Source organism: Mustela putorius, unplaced genomic scaffold (assembly GCF_011764305.1).
Source record: "Mustela putorius furo isolate JIRA1106 unplaced genomic scaffold, ASM1176430v1.1 tig00000174_pilon_pilon_pilon, whole genome shotgun sequence".
NCBI classification, from domain to species: Eukaryota; Metazoa; Chordata; class Mammalia; order Carnivora; family Mustelidae; genus Mustela; species Mustela putorius.
The window spans coordinates 37,569,087-37,588,093 of record NW_025421304.1 but is presented as its reverse complement, the minus strand read 5'-3'; the positions used below and the strand labels follow the sequence as shown (position 1 = coordinate 37,588,093).

General features: G+C 45.2%; 1 protein-coding gene and 1 long non-coding RNA gene across 11 annotated transcripts in view; one reads left to right on the top strand and one right to left on the bottom strand.

The window, feature by feature from the left end:
- Positions 1-5,265, bottom strand: part of LOC106005947 — a 97,659-nt gene extending 92,394 nt beyond the window's left edge. For all 6 annotated transcript variants that reach the window (XR_006605620.1, XR_006605618.1, XR_006605623.1 and 3 more), the window contains exons 1-2: positions 5,178-5,265; positions 197-286 (exon numbers count right to left, since the gene is read on the bottom strand). This is a non-coding gene — a long non-coding RNA (uncharacterized LOC106005947). The remainder of the gene's footprint in view (positions 1-196; positions 287-5,177) is intronic.
- Positions 5,266-5,476: 211 nt separating this feature from the next.
- On the top strand, positions 5,477-18,039 carry CUNH16orf46 (chromosome unknown C16orf46 homolog). 5 transcript variants are annotated; one of them, XM_013056999.2, is made up of 6 exons: positions 5,477-5,593; positions 8,754-8,840; positions 10,300-10,369; positions 10,874-11,216; positions 11,863-12,110; positions 15,764-18,039. In XM_013056999.2, the coding sequence occupies exons 5-6, from the start codon at positions 11,901-11,903 to the stop codon at positions 16,757-16,759; spliced, it is 1,206 nt and encodes a 401-aa protein (XP_012912453.1). In that variant the 5' UTR covers positions 5,477-5,593; positions 8,754-8,840; positions 10,300-10,369; positions 10,874-11,216; positions 11,863-11,900; the 3' UTR covers positions 16,760-18,039. The 5 variants fall into 5 exon arrangements, with proteins under 5 accessions (XP_012912453.1, XP_044932272.1, XP_004753980.1 ...); XM_045076337.1 differs by lacking the exon at positions 10,874-11,216 and having other exon boundaries at positions 12,038-12,110; XM_004753923.3 differs by lacking the exon at positions 10,874-11,216.
- Positions 18,040-19,007: the final 968 nt, after the last annotated feature.

Sequence of the window (19,007 nt, the reverse complement as noted above, 5' to 3'; positions counted from 1 at the left end):
AGCTCACACATGGACTTAGTGAATATTCTTCACAACTTAAGCAAATTCACAGTGCCTAGTGGTGTTTTTTAAGTAGCTAAATAGCGTATTTTCTAAGCCAAGTATACTCCACTGATATTTTGAAGGAGATATTACATATACACACATAACTATAAATATATAAATACACACATACACATAATAAGAGCAGACATACCTCTTAATGTTTTTCCCAGCTAGTGCAGGAAGAGGGATGTGTTCAGATACTATCACCTTCTGATCGTGAATAAACTGCAAATGTGAAAACCTAGAGGAAATAAGAAGGTAAATAAATTTTTCCTAGTCCTTAGGAGAAAGAAGCCATCTTTTATGGCCATGTCACTGCTGAGCTATATCTTTACACCCTTATCAAGAAAGTATCCAAAACAGTTTGGATGACTGTTTCCTTATTTGTATAATTATTCATCAACTTTTAATTATTAAAATTAATTTACTCTGCTTTGGAAATAAAAAAGAATGAGTAACAATTACATAGACTTACTCTTTTGTGAGGCGAACGTGATAACCACTACACTACGGAAACGAAGCACAGACTTACTCTTTTGTTTTGAAGTACTCTCACACATTACCTTCTTTGATGGTTACAGCAATATCCAGAGGTAGGTGGGACAGATCCATAACTACCATCATTTCAGAGAAAAGAAAGGTGGTGGAGAGGATAAGACACTTAAATATTCCTGTTCCATTCTTTATCAGTTCTTCGCTAATGTTACTATAAAAATACTGAAGTTGGAATGGGGTGGTAGGGAAGGAGGATCAATGCAAGCAAAAATGGCAATTCCAGCATGAAAGGACATCAGTGATTATCATCTGAAAGGAGATGGGCAGTTTATTATTCTCTCATCCTTTCCCAAAGACACACATTTGCTTTGTTAGGATCCCTGTGAGCTTTTTCAAAGAGCCAGTTATATGGCAAGTTGGTCTTTTGCTACTTTGTTAGGATCCCTGTGAGCTTTTTCAAAGAGCCAGTTATATGGCAAGTTGGTCTTTTGCTATTTAGAATATAGAACCATTTCAACCCTCATTTCTACTATAGTGCTGTCAAAAATAACAGGCGTTAGGGGCGCCTGGGTGGCTCAGTGGGTTAAGCCTCTGCCTTCGGCTCAGGTCATGATCCCAGGGTCCTGGGATCGAGCCCCGCATTGGGCTCTCTGCTCAGCGGGAAGCCTGCTTCCTCCTCTCTCTCTCTGCCTGCCTCTCTGCCCACTGCCTACTTGTGATCTCTCTCTGTCAAATAAATAAATAAAATCTTTAAAAAAAAAAAAAAGATTTAAAAAATAAATAAATAAATAAATAACAGGTGTTGAACGGCCTTTCAAATGGTAAATCAGAGAATTTAATTTTTCTGACCTCATATTCCTTTTGAATGGTTTTGGTCTTAACAGTTTAAGAAAGGTTTTTTTTTTTTTTTTTAAGATTTTATTTATTTATTTGACAGAGAGAGATCACAAGTAGATGGAGAGAGAGGCAGGCAGAGAGAGAGAGGGAAGCAGGCTCCCCACCTAGCAGAGAGCCCGATGCGGGACTCGATCCCAGGACCCTGAGATCATGACCTGAGCCAAAGGCAGCGGCTTAACCCACTGAGCCACCCAGGCACCCTAAGAAAGGTTTTAGATAACATTTGCTAATAATTAAAATTCAAGAAATGGAACAGATTACCCTAGAGGTATTGCAAATTTTTATCACCTTAAAAATTTTATCACCTCCCAGAGTAAAGAAATAAATGACATTAAGTTTTAAGAAAGAAACTACTTGGAGCACCTGGGTGGCTCAGTCAGTTGAGCATCTGATTCTTGCGTTCAGCTTGGGTCATGGTTCTGGCATCAGCCTGCATGGGGCTCAGCCCTCATCAGAGAGTCTGCTTGAGGTTCTCACTCTGCCCCTCCCCCTGCTTCTGTGTTCTCTCTAAATAAATTTTTTTTTTTAAGATTTAATTTATTTGAGGGGCGCCTGGGTGGCTCAGTGGGTTAAGCCTCTGCCTTCGGCTCAGGTCATGGTCTCGGTCCTGGGATCGAGCCCCACATCGGGCTCTCTGCTCAGCAGGGAGCCTGCTTCCCCCTGTCTCTGCCTTCCTCTCTGCCTACTTGTGATCTCTGTCAAATAAATCTTTAAAAAAGAGAAAGATTTTATTGAGAGAGCATGAGTGGAGCAAAGAGGCAGAGGGAAAAGGAGCAGCCGACTCCCTGCAGAGCAGGACCCAGGCACCCCTAAATAAATATTTTTTTTTAATTATGCTTACTGTAACTTTCCTCATTACTGCTTAACAATCATGGCATTCGGGATCCCAGGGTGGCTCAGTTGCTTAAGCATCTGCCTTCGGCTCAGGTTATGATCCTAGGGTCCTGGGATGGAGCCTGGCACTAGGCTCTTTGCTCTGCAGGGAGCCTGATTCCCCATTGGTGCTTGCTCGATGGCTCTCTGACAAATAAAACTAAAAGCAAAAACAAAGTAGTCATTCTGTTCTTTCAGACCCAATCACACATGCTTTCCTCAGAAATGATCCTCACTTTACAAGGTGATTAAATTCTTTTCCTTGCAAATGGTTTTATTATTCACTACCTATCACCATCAGTATTTTCCCTTTCTAGGCCAGATTTAGGTTCACAGAAAAATTAAATAAAAAATACAGTTTTCATATATCTCTTGCCTCCATCTTTCTGCTTTTGAAACATTCCTGGGCCAACTCTAGGATTTTATTCTACTAGGGCTTCTCATATCTTGATTCAGTCTATAATGGCTTTTTGTAATAATAACTGAACAGTTGTCCTTCAACGTTTCTGCTCAGTCGTGCTATCTGGTTTTTACCTGCTGAACTTCCAACAGTGATTACCACTAGCCCATTTTAAAGGCCCATTTAGGGGTGCCTGGGTCGCTCAGTGGGTTAAAGCTTTTGCCTTTGGCTCAGGTTATGAATCCAGGGTCCTGGGATCGACCCCCGCATCGGTCTCCCAGCTTAGTGGAGAGCCTGCTTCCTTTCCTCTCTCTGCCTGCTTCTCTGCCCTACCTGTGATCTCTGTCAATGGATAATAAAATCTTTCAAAAAAAAAAAAAAAGCCCATTTAAAAGCAAGGTGTGCAGGCAGTTATTGTTAAGGAAATCAGTTACCACCTTCCAACTTTCTGATGTGCTTAATGCAAACATGGTCACCGTCAAGTTTAAGAGTCATTTAGTAAAACTGTTTGTTAAAATGTTTGGTATACTTCCCAGAAACAGAAAGTAGCTTTAGTGAGTTGGTAACAAAGCCGCCTGCTAGTCAGGTGATTTCAAATTTTGTTTTCAGAAGAAGTGAAGGAGGACCTAGCTGAACTGTCAGTAAAAAAATTTTTAACAGATTTCTGTGTGGAAAGGAGTTTTTAAAAACTTGAGAGACTGCTATAACAGAACCTCTTTCATATGAACAAGTTACCAGATTATACACGTTTTAAAAGAATAAAATTGGGCTGAATCGGTCTCATTCTAGCAACATGTGATACGTATCCACAGATAAAAGAATTGTGGAGGGGAGAACAGTGCCACCCATCTCACTGTGGTAACTTCCAGCAACATTAATAACTATCAACACATGTAATACATTCCTACTGTTTGTCAACTTAGTAGGAATAAGGACATTTCTCCATCTGGAAAAACAAGGCACTGCTTTATATTTTAGCCTTAGGGTCTTGAAGTTTCACTTTCAAGTTAGTTTTCTTTTGCACATCAAACTGACACGAGTACTCAGTAAGTCTTGACCATTTGATCATAAGTATGTTAGAATAAAGTTCTGTGTAGAAAGGAGAATCTGAATACAATTACGAATTTAAGAAGAAAGAAGAATTTGTTTTAATCAGTTCATATTTTTAAATAGATGTTGATGGGTATCAAACTGTCCTTAGATTTCAGTACTTTTCAAAGAGGGTTGTAACATTTTATTTTTAAGATTTTACTTAGAGAGAGAGAACATGAGCAGCAGAAGGGGCAGAGGTAGAGAATATCCAAGCAGACTCCCCGCTGAGCAGAGCCCAGTGCAGAGCTCCTTCTCACAACCCACGAGATCAGGACCAAACCCAGACTGGGACGCTTACCTGCCTAAGCCACCCAAGTCCCCAGGGATGTGACACTTGTAAATGCCAACATCTATGATATTTTGCTACCATTTAAATTTATGAACGTTTTATGTTTTAAAAATGCGCAGTGAAGTAATGCAGTTTTGTACAATTGTTCTTAGAAGTCTGCAGGCATACCATTTCTTCCAGGTTGCGAGATACAAGACCCAAATGTGCATCTTTTAGGTAAAGAAATGACACCTAAAGGTCATATCCAGAAAAGTACGTTGTTCTAACTTCCTGTTAGATGTTAACTGTTACTACTGTTAACAGTAGTTTTTCTGTAGACTTTCCAGGGTAATTACGGGGGGGAGGGGGGCTTGTAAAAAAAAAAAAAAGGTAATATATAGCTATCTTTCCAAATGCTTCTTAATCACAGTGCTATAAAAGACATGCAAATGCTTTTACACAACAGAAATACTCAGACTGAGAGGAAAACAACTGGAAAGCAGACCGGCTTTGGGATCAGACGTGAGTTGGGCCCAGGCTCCACCTGAGGAACTGCCTTGGGCCATGGGTTCCCACCCCCGGCTGCACTTCCGAGGCCTTCCAAAGTGCGAGGGCCAGAGGAGGGGAGGAGTGGGGAGCTTCGCCTCGTCTTCCACCAGTTCGCCCTCTGCCTTAAGGGGGCAGAGGCTACTTCCCTTCAGGGCTGTACCGCCACAGGGCAAGTTCCAGGAGCGCGCCGTGGCGCCGTCAGCGGATTCAAACTACCGCCCCGTCGAACAAGCCGGGAGTGGATTCCACTAGGAGGTTTCGGCCCACAGCCGCTCTCCAGAGTAGGGGTGGTTTGGGAACCGCCGGCAAAGCTGGAGACCTTTGTGGCTGCCGGGCATCTAGAGGGTGGAGGCCACGGCCGCCGCCGAGCACCCTACAACGCGCAGGGCAGCCCCCCCTGTCCCCGCCCCAAGCACCCTCCGGCTCGACGGCAACAGAGCGGGGCGTGGCGCCCCGGGTCTCCGAGGGGAAGCCGGTCCGAGGACCCTCTCCAGCTCCACGGTCCGCGGGGCATCCGGCCGCGGCGTCCGCCTCGCCGCAGCTGGGTCTCTCGCTTACCTCAAACGCGTCTTCCGGCGCCCACCGGAGGCGGCGATTCGTCAGGCGCCGCGGGCAGGTGCGCAGCTGCGCAGAGCCTGCCGGGAGCACGTGCCCACAGCCGTCAGCCAGCGTCGCCGCCCGCGCTCCGGCTTTGTTACGCCAGGCGGGCTCTGCATCACTTCTGCGACAGCCCCCCGCCGGTCCCGCCCCCAGCGCGTCCGTCACCCAGGGCAACTGTCGCCCTCGCCTCCCCGCGGAGACTTAGCTGTCCCGGGGCCTTGCATCCCGTGGGGCCCACAGAAGGGTGTGAGCGGCCGCCGCCGCTTCCCCGCCTCCGGGGCGAGGCCCCAGACCACTCCACAGGCGGCAGAGCGACAGGCCCCGCCGGGTCGGAAAGGAAGCTGCGCTCCGAGGCGGGAAGGCGAAAGCTTGAAGTAGTGTGGACTGGGGCTGGCATAAGAGTGGGCGGGCCCCGGGGAGGAGCGGCGAGGAATGGGTGTGGCAGTGGGAGGGGCTGTTGAAAGGGCGGAGCCCTGGGGGGGAGGAGCCAAGGGAGGAAGGGGAAGGTCTCGTAGGTAAGGGGTTACGTTTCGCGGGAGAGGACAGCTCTTGAAAGAAGGGTAGGCATCTTTTGTGGCACGGCAGGAGCTGCTGGGTGACGAGGAGGAAGGATCTTGAAAGAAGGGAAGGAGCCTCGGGGAAGGGGAGGGGCCATTTTGAGAAAGGGAAGAGCCAGGTGTGAAGCGCCTGGGCTTTAGGAGCAACAGGTGGATTGTGTGTGTTTGATGACTTGTGCTTTCATGTAGACTTGTAAGCTGAGAAGACAGGCATTGCTTTACTATTTTATTACCAGAGCTAGGCATCTGATAGGCACTTAGCGAGGGAACGGGTGTGAGTGGAAAGAGCGGAAGGGTTGGAGACTGGGACTGCAGTAAAAACCCAAGCGGCTGATCTGGAGGGATGGTTGTATGAATCACGCCCATAGGATTCCTTCTATGGGTCGTCGAAGCTGCTGTGCACTGTGGGCGCGAAAGAAGCATAAGGAGCAAGATAATTAACGTAGAGAGATAAGATTTATACTCCTGAAAATGTGAACAGACTGTGCAAATTGAGTGGTGCATGTGCTTAACTTTGAGGCAGATTCAACTCCCTGCGGAGCTGTGTTCCAAAACTGTAAATTAGGTTGAAGCCTTCATATCATTTTCCTTTAGAAACTATATGACCAGTGATCAGCGTGCCCAAGACCCTCTTCAAGACCTCTTTAACCACCTCATATGCCTGAAGCTTAGCTCTGTATTAAGAAACTTCGCTTCTACCATAGCTAACGGTGTTTCTGTTCATTGATTTCCTCACCCAACACATGTTGTTAAGGGTCCACAGGACCGCCCATTCCGTATTCTAGTTGAGACTATGAGAAGCCTCTCTTTCCCAGGCTGAAATTCGGACGTAGATTCAAGATTCTTTTAAACCTGAAGCTTCCAGAAAGAAGTGGGCAGGGTGTAGGGCATGGTATAGAGCCAAGGAGATGGCAAGGAGTTTTAAGGGATCATAGTTTGCTTTTGACTTAAGTGTCCTGGGCTTTTCACCTCTCCTGGCCCATTAACACCCCCTCCTTAATTACCTGAGAATGTGTCAACCAGGTGTAGGAATCTAGAATAAGGCATTTGGAATCTGACTTTTTATATAAGCAATGGCAAATAGGTAGCATGTGTGTTACCACTCTTTATTCTCTAGCAGACATCATTAATCAACCACAGAACTCTTTCCTGCAGTGGCCAAGTCTTAACACCCTTTTCAATGCAGCGCTGTAGTTGTGTTGGGACTGTTTGGAACCAACAATCTTCTTCAAGCCTAAGATAGAGAGTAAATATTTTAAAAATTAATAGACATCAACATAAATGTGAATTTCTAAACTCTTGGTAGTCCTTTTAAAAAAAAAAAAATGAAGTTTACCTAAATCGATGGATCACGAATCCTATAGATGAGATTTATATGCATAGGCCAAATAATTCTATACTGAGGTGAATTTGTAGCCGGTTGATAATTAGTAAATGCCCCAGTACAAGGGATAAACACATGGCATTATCCTTTACCCTCTCCTTGCCAATATTTTATCGGGGACTTAGAGGAAGTTACAGGAGGTATGCCTATCAAATTGCAAGTCTTAAAGTGGGAAGGAATGACCAAGCTGTGGGGAGTCACAGTCAGACTGACAAATATCTAAGCAGATTGGAATGATGTCCAAAACCAACAAGAGGAAATTTTGGAAAGATCCGATCCATCCAGAGGTCTATATCTAGTGAAAAAAAGGGGGGGCGGATAAATTTCTTGCTATTTTTAAAAAGGTTTTATTTATTTATTGGACAGAGATAGCGAGAGAGGGAACACAAGCAGGGGGAGTGGGAGAGGGAGAAACAGGCTTCCCGCTGAGGAGGGAGCCTAGTATGGGGCTTGATTCCAGGACTCTGAGATCATGACCTGAGCTGAAGGCAGATGCTTAACCATCTGAGCCACCCAGGTGCCCCAAAAAGAAAAAAAATTTTTTGAAGAAAATTAACAGCATGGATATGGAGTGAAAAAGGCAAGGATTATTAACAATTCATGTGGGAAAAAAATATAGAAGTTATAGATGACCTCCAGATCAGTGTTAACCAGGATTGAGACATTGCTTTTTTAAAAATGTAGCAATCTGGGGTGTCTGGGTGGCTCAGTGGGTTAAAACCTCAGCCTTCCGCTCAGATTATGATCCCAGGGTCCTGGGATTGAGCCCCACATAGGGTTCTCTGCTCAGCTGGGAGCTGGCTTCTTCCCCTCTCTCTGCCTGCTTCTCTGCCTACTTGTGATCTCTGCCTTCAAATAAATAAAATCTTCAAAAAAAAAATGTAGCAATCTTTGTTCAATTAATAGGTGTAGATTTCAGATCAAAGGGAGTCAGTTTTCAAAATAGGCATTTCTAGCCAGACCACATTTGAAATATTACCCTCATTTCCAGGTACTGTATTTTAATTATCTTTATAATTATACATTATCAGTAATTATACATTCTTAAGATGAGGGAATTTGAGATTCTTTTCTGAAGAAATAATAGCTGTCTTCAATTATTTTCAGGATTATCATGTCACTTTTGGGGGGAACACCAGGAACTGAGGAGCATGAGTTTCGGGGTTGCACGTGTCATTCTAATCTTTAGAGCTACTGGTGGAATGAAACAAGATGCTTGTAAAGTAATAAGCTCTCAGTTATATGATTGTAAAGCTCCACAGAAGTTGGAAAGTGGTATAGGATGACCTATTGATTGACTCCAAATCTGTAAACTAGACATAATTTTACTATCAGAAAATATGACTATTACATCCCTACAGATTTCTGCCTTTCAACAGAAAAGTAAGAATGCATACAAGAAATCACATATCCACTCTTGATATTGTTGATCTTTGATTGTTTCGTGTATACTTCTGTTTGTTGTCTCTTACATGAGCCAGAAGATAAGAATGGGCAATACAACTTGAAGGCATGGTTATTGGAGAAAAATTTTAAATGAAGATTGTTCTTTCCACTAACTCAATTCTTTTCTTTTCTTTTTTTTCTGATTAGGAAAAGACCGCCAACATTCTGTTTTAGTAGTGGAGCGTCTTAATCCAGTTTGAACACCAGTGTTACCGAGGAGCACCTAGCTATCTGGTATGCAGTAATCTGGCCATTTGACTAAGAATAGTCTGTTTACTGACTTCCCAGATGATTTTTTAGTGTTTGGTCATAAGGCATCAATACTGTTCCCATGATCTTCCCTTAAATGAATAAAGTACTTATAAAATGCAGTATTTATAACAAATGTGTGAAGTGCTTATAACAATGCCTGGCGCTCTCACTTTTATTATTTAATATTATCATTACCTGGCTTTCTTTTGGCATTTTGGAGTATAATGTGACTGGAACTTCTTCTGGTTTGGGAGTATAATGTGACTGGAACTTCTTCTGGTTTGGGAGTATAATGTGACTGGAACTTCTTCTGGTACCCTCACAGGGTCCAACTTCTTTCTATTGACTCCAAAATAGGGCCTTCCTCACTACCACATCTTTGGCCTCTGCCGTTTGTCTGTCTTGATACAGAGATTATATTGTCTTCCTCTCACATTTCACATATTCTCACGACATGTGAGAAATAGTTGAAGTTGCTGGAGATAGTTAACCTGACAGACATAAGAGTATGTGGAAACTTTTCATCCATTTCAAAGGGCTGGCTGGGAGCTGAGGCAACAGGCCATCTTCAGATCAATGACTCTTCAACCCTTTGCAGTGACAGACAGCTCTGTACCTCTGATGCAAGCCCTTTTCCTGAGAAAAATGCTTGAGCATTTTTCGAAGTGTCCTAGAGCTCCTCAAGTCCATTCATGGATGGGAAGGCTTCCCATCACAGAGCCTTGCTCTTGAGGGCAAAGTGAGGAGGACATGAGGGTGGAGGATATTGAGGGGGCAGGGAAACCTGTATTGGGGTCAGTATAAGGGAGATCTTCCTAATAGCGCTGCTGGATTATATAGGTTTTGAAAGTTGTGATGGCCAGACTTGGCCCAGACCAGTAAGAATCAGAATCTCTGTGGGTAGGGTTTGTGGCGTTATTCTAAGGTACAGCTAAGTTTGAGACCCAGTAAATTAGAGCCACTAGAACAGGTAGTTAGTTCTGTTAGCACCCTGCCAGCAGAGACGCTTCAAGCCCAGAACTTTTTTCTTATTGACTTGAACATTCTAGCTATACTTAATCCCTCATAAATATTACCTATTTCTTTGCTACATTAACCTCAAGTGCTTATTTATTTTCTTATTTAAATAAATGGCTTTGCTTTTGATTCTCTACTTTTTTTTTTTCCTTTTTAACTGTATACTTGTTAAGGCTTTGGGATTTTGTGGTACAAGCAAATGGGTCATCCAGAAGAGAACACGACTGAGTTAGGAGCTTCTTGGGCCTGAGTAGTGACTGAAGTGAAATTTCACAAGATGAAAGGATCAGGCTAGTTTGTAGTCTAGTCCTTAATCATGCTATTCTTGGTAAACAGAATAGCGCTTCTGGGGGTTTAGCCACTTCTTTTTTTTTTTTTTTTCCTTTTGGTTTAGCCACTTCTGATATCATTTTTTTCCTTTCAGATTTCTTTCATTTCCTCTGATCTCATATTGGAAACGATTAGGATGTCCAAAGATATTTGAACTTCCATAGGTAAATGGAACTTTATTTGCTTCAAAATGCTACTTTAAGCCTATGTGAAAAAGCCAAAATGGTAATTAAACAGATAATATTTTAAGAAGTTACTAATCTGTACCTCAATAGAAAACTTAATAAGTGGGTTTCTGGCTGGGCTCATTAGGGTGAGAGAAAGCCAAGTGTGTGGCCTCTGTGTCATTACAGGCAAGGAATCCTCCAGAAGGCCCTGGCTGCCCATCAGCATGCAGCCGGACCCCTGGAGGTCACTGTCTGGGCCCTGGGATTCATCTCTGTGGCTTGTGGGGTGCTCAGAAGGAGCCTCTGTCTGTAGGAAGGTGCTATAATCGTGCCCTTCTTAGAGATGAGCAAACAGACCCGGAAAATTGACTTGCCCAAGGTCATAGAGCTACTGATAGGATTGGAACTCTGGCTTTTGGGCATCCAAGTCTGTGCTCCTGATCAGGATGATAACCTTCCATGGGTGGTTCAGTCATTTAAGCATCTGACTCTTGATTTCAGCTCAGCTCTTGATCTCAGGGCTGTGAGTTCAGGCCCTGCGTCAGGCTCCATGCTGGGTGTGGAGCCTACTAAAATCAAAAACAAAAATAAAAAGGATGACAACTTTCCTAACTCTTTGGCTGATTATAAATGCCAAGCTGCATTTTTCAACCTGGACAAGCATCAGTGAAGGCTGGACAGTATCGCGTTCATCATCATTCCTGCTGAGACCATTACCACTGTGAACGGTACCAGTGTGCTGGGGCTGCCTTCACATAGGACAACAGACCAAAGACCATGGGGAAGCTTAACCAGCAGAAATGGATTGTTTCACCGTTCTGGAAGCTGGAAGTCTGAAATCAAGGTGTCAGCAGGCTTGGTTTCTTCCAAGGGCTATGAGGGAAGGATCTGCTCTAGGGCCCCTCTCCGTGGCTTACAGTCTTCTCCCTTAGACTCTTCCCATGGCCTCCCTCTCTGCATGTCTGTGCCAGATGTCCATTTTCATAAGGACCCAGTCATCCAGGCTGGACTGGGATGCGCACACTGACCCAGCCTAGACCACATGCTCCCCAGCCTCGACCGGTGTCCAGAGTTGCCAGGAAGGGAAAGAAGAGAAAGTGGCCAGGTCACACATGCCCACCACAGTTCCCATGGTGTTTGCACAGAAGCATCTGGACTTTTTTTGGAATGGAGGACAGGGGTGCTTAAACCTATATTCCTTGCCTCGCTCTACCCCATCACGAGGGATAAAGCCTCCACTAACATCTTCCTGTCCTCTTTTGTTCAATCCCAACTTTGGTCTTTAATTAAATCCATTAGTCTTTCCAAATAGCTGTATCTTTTATAGTATCAATATCTGGCAATGGCTGGTTTTGTAATATTTCTTACAGTCTATTCTGGAATGTGTCTTGTTGTTATTTTGCGTGAGTTATAGATTTAGGTTTTTTTTTCTTTCAGTTTTTAAGAAATGCATATTACAAACTAAGTTCAGCCTGCATTTCATGCTACAGGAAGAAGATGTTAAAAACCTTCAGCCCCAATCACAGTAATGGATCTCTGTCAGAAAAATGAGACGGAATCAGAAAATAGTGAAAATAATGAAATTCACAGCCCAGAAGAAACAGAATTAACCTATACTTGCCTGGATGAAAGAAGTGAAAAGAATCATGTTTGTTGTCTTCTCAGTATCAGTGACATTACGCTTGAACAAGATGAAAAAGCCATGGAATCTGTCATTGGAACGGGGTGGGAAGAAGCTGTGAGTATCTCCTTGACCGAGGTGCCTCGGGCATCTGTGTTTCAATGCCAGCCTTTCCTTTTACTTTTGCCAAAACTAGTTACTACCAAAAAATGTATAATCAACGAAACATAGAAACTCTAGGAATAGAGGTAAAATACACAGAATGGCAATAGCAGTACCTTTAATTGGGTATTTGCGGCCCATTAGTGTTGGCAAGTGCAGGACCAAATGCTTCCCGTACACCAATTCATTCAGCCTCTCAACAGCCCTAGGAGGCAGGTGTTAAGAACAGCCGCGATGTCACACAACTGCAGGTGAGGGAAAGGGGTGCTACTGGCATCTACCGGACAGAGGCCGGGGGTGCTGCTCCACATCCCACAGTGCCCAGGATGCCAGGACACCACAAGGAATGACCCAGCTCTGTCTTAGTTCAGGGATTCTCTAACAATACCATAGACTGGGGACATAAGCAACAGACATTTATTTCTCACAGTCCAGAAGGCGGACCTCTGAGATCGGGGTGCCAGCATGGTTGAGTCCTGGTGGGGGATCCTCTTCCTGTTTTGTGCTCACATGGCCCTCCTTGGTGGTGCAAGTAGACCCTTTATCTCCACCTCCTCTTATAAGGGCACTAATCCCATTTTGAGGGCCCCACCCTCTTGACTTCATTAACCCTAATAACCTCCAAAGGCCCACCTCCAAGTACCATCACTTTGGGGATTTGGGCTTCAAAATAGGAATTTGGGGGGAGACAGTCATGCAATCCATAATGTGTCCCGTGCTGAGAATATGTTTGCTGCTCAGTCTGTTGGGGACGATCGTGCCACGCCACCTGCTCCCGCCTGCTGCCGGTTGCTCTTCACTCTCTGCACACCCGTCCTCCCTGGCTTCTCAGGCCACCTTGTCCCAAGTGTCAGGGGCCTGTCCCACCAAAGCCAGCTTCCTGCCCGGGCTTATGGCGCTTGATATTTCCTGAGCTGCTGCCGGGGACCGGTGGGCCAGCATTTAAATGAGGACAGAGAACACTTTGCTGGGAGCAGTTAGTGAGAGTTTCCTATGTTTGCAGAACCCAGGGGCCTCTCAGGATGGGGTGCCTCAGGACTGCATGTTTTTGACCCAGAGCAACCCAACTAACATTTAGCTTACCCGTGACAGCCCAACTGTGAGAACCAAAAGAGTCAGGGGTCATTGATCCCCATCTCTGGACTCAGATCCCCGCCAGACCACCGGAACACCCTGGAGACATAGATCCTCTATAGAGGCTCACCTGGGGTGTTTTTAAATCCACGTGCCCAGGTCCATCTTGTGAGTATGGTCTTAGTAGGCCATGGTGGGGCTCAGGAGTCTGGATTTTTCGGCAGCAGCTCAAGGTCAAACAAGTAGAGAACATTTGCTGGCTCCTCAGGTCCACCTGTTTAACAGATTAAATAGAACATCTGTAAACATCATAGAAAGATTAAAGTTCCAGAATTTAGATTTCCCTCAATAAGTATCCACCTGAATAAAAGCTGGCATGCTACAAAGCAGAGCCAGGAGACACATCCCCCCTTGTCTGGCCAGAGGAAGATGGTGGGGATGGTGCAGGAATGGCGCTCGGGAGCGTGGGATTTGTCTCGTTCGAAGCCACCTAAGGTAGAGAGGCCGGTTAGCCTGAGGATCTGTCAGTTAATGTGCTGAGACCCTTCTCTGCAAAAGCTGGAAAATCACCTGGAAGTCAGGGTCAAGAGCAGTGAGGTCTGAAGCAAGCAACATGGTCCTCTCGAAGACCCAGCACCAGCTCAACAGCACATGAAGGGACAGAGTTTCAGAACAGAAGGTGGAAGAGTAGGCTGGGAGAGGTGTCCTTAGGCATCTCAAGAGTTCAGCACAGGGCAGCGACCTTACAGCCCCCAAATATAATTGCCATCTAAGAATTAGGACTTGACTACGCCAAAGAAAATAGACGGGTTTTTTATTTGTTTGTTTGTTCGTTTTTGGTTGTCATATATTTGAGGTATCCCTGTGGCTTTGATAAGGGCCAGGACTTTGGAATAAGAAAGATCAGTTTCAGATTCACCACTTACAGACAGCTAACCTTGGGGAGGGCTCCTGTCCCCTAGCACCCAACTTCCTCATCTGTAAATTCTGGCCAGAGGGGTGTACAAGGAGAACAGGAATGCCCGATTCCGTGTCAGGCACTTACTAGCCTTTTTGAAAAAGCGATGCTTCCCATTTCGGAGTTTGGGGGACTGAGCACGTGTAGCAAGAGGGTGCAGAGGTCTGGAGTGAGTGATGATGGAGGGATGTTTTTGTGCAAGATGACTAGAGAGGCTGGCCCTGTGGTTAGGCCCAGGAGACATTGTGGTTCTCACAGCCTCTCACTGTCCCCTGCATGGGAATGCACAGACCTTCTGAATGTGCCAGAACTTACCATTGGCTATAGTAACATTTTGAAGGACAGTTTCCAACTCAGTATCCTGGACATCAGGATACCTAAATTACAGTGCTATGGCATGGGTTAAATGAACGAATGTCAATACCAGTGGATCCTTAGCTTGGTGCCTGAAACATGGTAGAAGCATGGGAAATATGTTTTTTGTTTGTTTGTTTTTTGTTTTTTGTTTTTACATATAAGGTTGCCAGATTTAGCAAACGAAGACACAGGATACCTGATTAAATTTGAATTTCGGTTAACAGTACCTATCATGTTTCCTATTAAGTGAGCCTCAAATGTGATCCTGATTTCTACCTGGCAACTCTGTTTAACTGTGACATTTGTGGCACGCTCAGCCAGGGGACTCTAGGTGTGGATGGATGGGGGGGCAGGTTGCACAGGGGTGCTGGGGGTACCTGCCTCTGCTCCTTGTCTCTCCCTCCGGCCCCTCCACACAGCAGTCTCCTAAGGTGTGGTAACAGCCCGGCGGTCTGAGAGAGCTTAGGGAGATAAGTACAAACAGCTCTGATTTTTTTAAAGAGTCCTAACTTTATTTTTTAAATTTTTTTTTAATTTTTTTAAAGATTTTATTTATCTATTTGACAGAGAGAAATCACAAGTAGATGGAGAGGCAGGCAGAGAGAGAGAGAGAGGGAAGCAGGCTCCCTGCTGAGCAGAGAGCCCGATGCGGGACTCGATCCCAGGACCCTGAGATCATGACCTGAGCCGAAGGCAGCGGCTTAACCCACTGAGCCACCCAGGCGCCCTTACATTTTTTTTAAAAGATTTTATTTACTTATTTGACAGATAGAGATCACAAGTAGGCAGAGAGGCAAGCAGAGAGAGAGGAGGAAGCAGGCTCCCCGCTGAGCAGAGAGTCCGATCCCAGGACCCTGGGATCATGACCTAAGCTGAAGACAGAGGCCTTAACCCACTGAGTCACTCAGGCACCCCTCCTGACTTTATTTTAATGTGCATCTGAAAACATAAAGAGTCAGCACATCAAGATGGCCATTTATAGATGTTTTTGCTTAGTATTTTAGTTTTAAATCCAATTGCTAGTATTTTAGATTAACAGATACTGTTAAAAATGCTATTACTATGAGGCTAAAATAGTATTAAAATTAAAAAAAAAAGGTGAGTCAATTTTAAGAGAAATACCAGTTCAGTTAGAATGGCCAAAATGGGGCTGTGGCCACAGCTGGACAGCTTGAGTTTGAGCAGCTCTGCCAGGAGTAACCTGCTGCTTTATTTGCAGGTCCAAGGCTGGGGAAGGACTTCTCCAACTGCCTGCATCTGGCCCAGGAAGAAGCTTAAAAAGGCGAGGGTGGGAGAAGGTGCCGGTAGCTGCTTACTCTGTGGCAGTCTCTCCCAAGGGAGCGCTGAGGCCAGGCCTCAGGTGGAGGCGGAGAAGTTGGGGTCAGGGGCTCCTGCTGAGGTGGGTCTGGAGAAGGATCAAGGCAGCCCCTGCCAGACTCGGGGAAACTCTCTGGGCTCCACCACCGCCACCTCCAGGGAGGTTAGCAAGATCTGCTTTCCTCGCTGCGGTCAGGGAGAGAAAAAGAGTCTGCAAATAAAGGAGTTTATGTGGTGCAAGGAAGACTGGGCCACCCCTGAGGCTCTTAGGGGCAAGGACCCCAGAAGCCCCAGCAGAGGTCCCTCCATCTCAGACTCCTTGACTTCCAGGGCCCTTTTAGTTCTGCCTCCCCTGAAGGCTTCACTCCCAAATGGCTTGGATGTTCTGGGTAAGAAGAGTAAGAACTTCTTGCAGCCGGAGGAGAAGGTGCTGAGTGTGGAAAAGGATGAGTGTGTGGCTTGTGCATATGGATTGAAAACAGTTGATGGGAAAGGTGAAAAGAGACCCATTGAGCTGGCCAATCACCTCAAGGTCAATGACACACTGCCCTTTCCTCCCCGGGTGGCCCCGACATCCCTGCTGGCGCATCAGGAGCGGTGCTGCCTGCACTGGTCCCTCCTGCCTGAGAAAAACCTGGTGTGCCCTCCTGACCCCAGCAACGTGCGCTATCTCGCCACCGTGCGGCTTTTGCAGAAACACGGAGTACAGAACTACAAAGCCAAATTCAAAGCCAGGGAGCCAAGGCCTCCCGTCAACACTCAAAAGTGCATTCTCACGGAGGCCAAGCAGGAACACAGGCCCCAAACGTTGGAGACCAAAGTGTTCCCGAGAACTCTCTTGCCGTCCCTCACCGTGAGCAGAGTTGTCATTCCTGTCTCTGCTCACAGACTGCTCTGAGTTGCCACAATAGAATTCCCTGGGAATCAGCACTGTTTGAATTCATTGATCCTCTCCCTGTCTCTTCCCTGCCCTGTCCCATCCTTTCTTTTCTTCTCTTCTTCCATACTCTTACCACGCACCCACCCTCCCCTTGCCTTTTTTTTTTTTTTTTCCAGTAGAACCAGGGGAAATGGAACTTCATGGTCTGAGTTTTGATTTATTCTCAAAACCCTCATATTTATGTGCCCTGCTTCCGTTGCTGAGCCATTTACAAAATGCAAACTGTAGAGCCAGTGTCAGCCTCTGCCTGCCTTATCTCTCTACTCCCCCTAGAAGCCAAGTGCATGGTGGGGACTCTGAAGGGCCTCCCTCAGTGATGCCCTTGGCAGCCCCGTGCCAGTTGGCAGGGGCTCGCTCTGCCCCACTCTGGTGCCCTAAGCTAAGTGTAAGTGCTTATTTTCGATCAAATTGTATCCTGATCTTTTGAACCAGGCAAATATCTGTCTGTTGATTTCTTTTCTCTTGCAACAAAGATCTGAAACATTGTTTTAATAGAAAACTCCAGCCTGTGTCCAAATAAATATCCTTCTGTCCGAGGCATCATATGCTGATACCCATGGATATATCATATCCACTACTTGCTACATATCTCAGGGTTTCATATGCTTATGTGATAGCCTCATGCTAGTCTCCAGGTCTGCAAAAGTTTTAGCTACAGCTCTATAAGGTCCATCCTGGGAAGCAGGTTAAGAATAATTATTTGAACAGAAAAGTCAGTGTAATTATAACTGTCACCCCACAAGCTTCCTCCAGCCTTACTTTACATCTAATTTCTGGGAACTTACAACCCCACACAGACACTTGTGGAATAGGGGTGTCACTTTCTCCTTCTGCCCTTCTTCTTCTCTCATTTTACCTATTCAATGCCTATTTCCTGAATTTGTATATAAACATTTGTAAATGAGTTATGTTTTAAGTGCCAAGTAAAAATGCTATGTAGAGAAGTGCTCTGAAAAACCATTTTGTAATATGAATAACCATTTAGCCACTCTGTAATTACATAGTTTGCATTTGCTTAAGTAGGTTGTACTTGAACTCTGGACTTCCTGTCCCCTAAATGATGGGTAGACAGAATATATGACTGTATTTCTAAACACCTGCTTTCCACAATTGGTCTTTGTAATGCCTTTTCTCTTAGTTTTAGATTTCTTTATTGTTTTGTGATTTATTTACAAAACACCAGAAATGCAGAAATGATAATAGTACAATGGTCATTAAAAAGGTGTGTTTTGCCTGTTGAGGTTGGTTACTTTTTTATAGTCTAGAAGTAATTTTTAGGTTCTACCCACCTCTTCTTCTCCGAGTGAAGAAACGATCTGGATTTTGCCTACAAGAAACTCTGACTTCAAGGCGCCTGGGAGGCTCAGTGGGTTAAAACCTCTGCCTTCGGCTCAGGTCATGATCTCAGGGTCCTGGGATTGAGCCCCACATTGGACTCTCTGCTCAGCAGGGAGCCTGCTTCCCTCTCTCTCTCTCTGCCTGCCTCTCTGCCTACTTGTGACCTCTGTCTGTCAAATAAATAAAATCTTAAAAAAAAAAAAAAAGAAGCTCTGATTTCCCACTGTATCTGGACCATGAGGTGTTGGATCCCATGCTGTGTGAGGACCCTCCAGCTCTGGCAGCCTGCCCACCTAAGTCAGTGGTTCTTCACGCCCCCTCTTATGAATAGCAAGATCAAGACTAAGCTCAACATGTAAAACAAGCTAGAGTGTCAACCAGCATGAGCGAGGGACAGAGCCCATGAACTCACCCCAGAGGCGCTTACATTTTGAGATCTTGAGGCAGTCTGAAAACACTAAGTTAAAACAAAATATTTTTGTCTTTTTTAAAAGATTTATTTATTTTACAGAGAACGAGAGAGAGAGAGAGAGCAAAAGTAAGGAGAGGGAGCCAGAGGGAGAGGGAAGGGGTGAAGCAGACCCTCCACTGAGCAAGGACCCCTATAAGGGACTCAATCCCAGGACCCTGGGATCATGACTTGAGCCAAAGGTAGATATTTAACCGACTGAACCACCCAGACACCCCCAAAATATTTCTTTCTTTCTTTCTTTCTTTACTTTTTTTTTTAAAGATTTTATTTATTTATTTGACAGATCACAAGTAGGCAGAGAGGCAGGCAGAAAGAGAGGGGGAAGCAGGCTCCCCGCCGAGCAGAGAGGCTGATGCGGGGCTTCATCCCAGGACCCTGGGACCATGACCTGAGCCG

Coding starts and splice junctions, on each gene's coding strand:
- CUNH16orf46 (XM_004753923.3), top strand. CDS start 11,901: ATGGATCTCTGTCAGAAAAATGAGACGGAATCAGAAAATAGTGAAAAT. Junction 12,111..15,763: donor GAACGGGGTGGGAAGAAGCT/GTGAGTATCTCC, acceptor CTTTATTTGCAG/GTCCAAGGCTGGGGAAGGAC.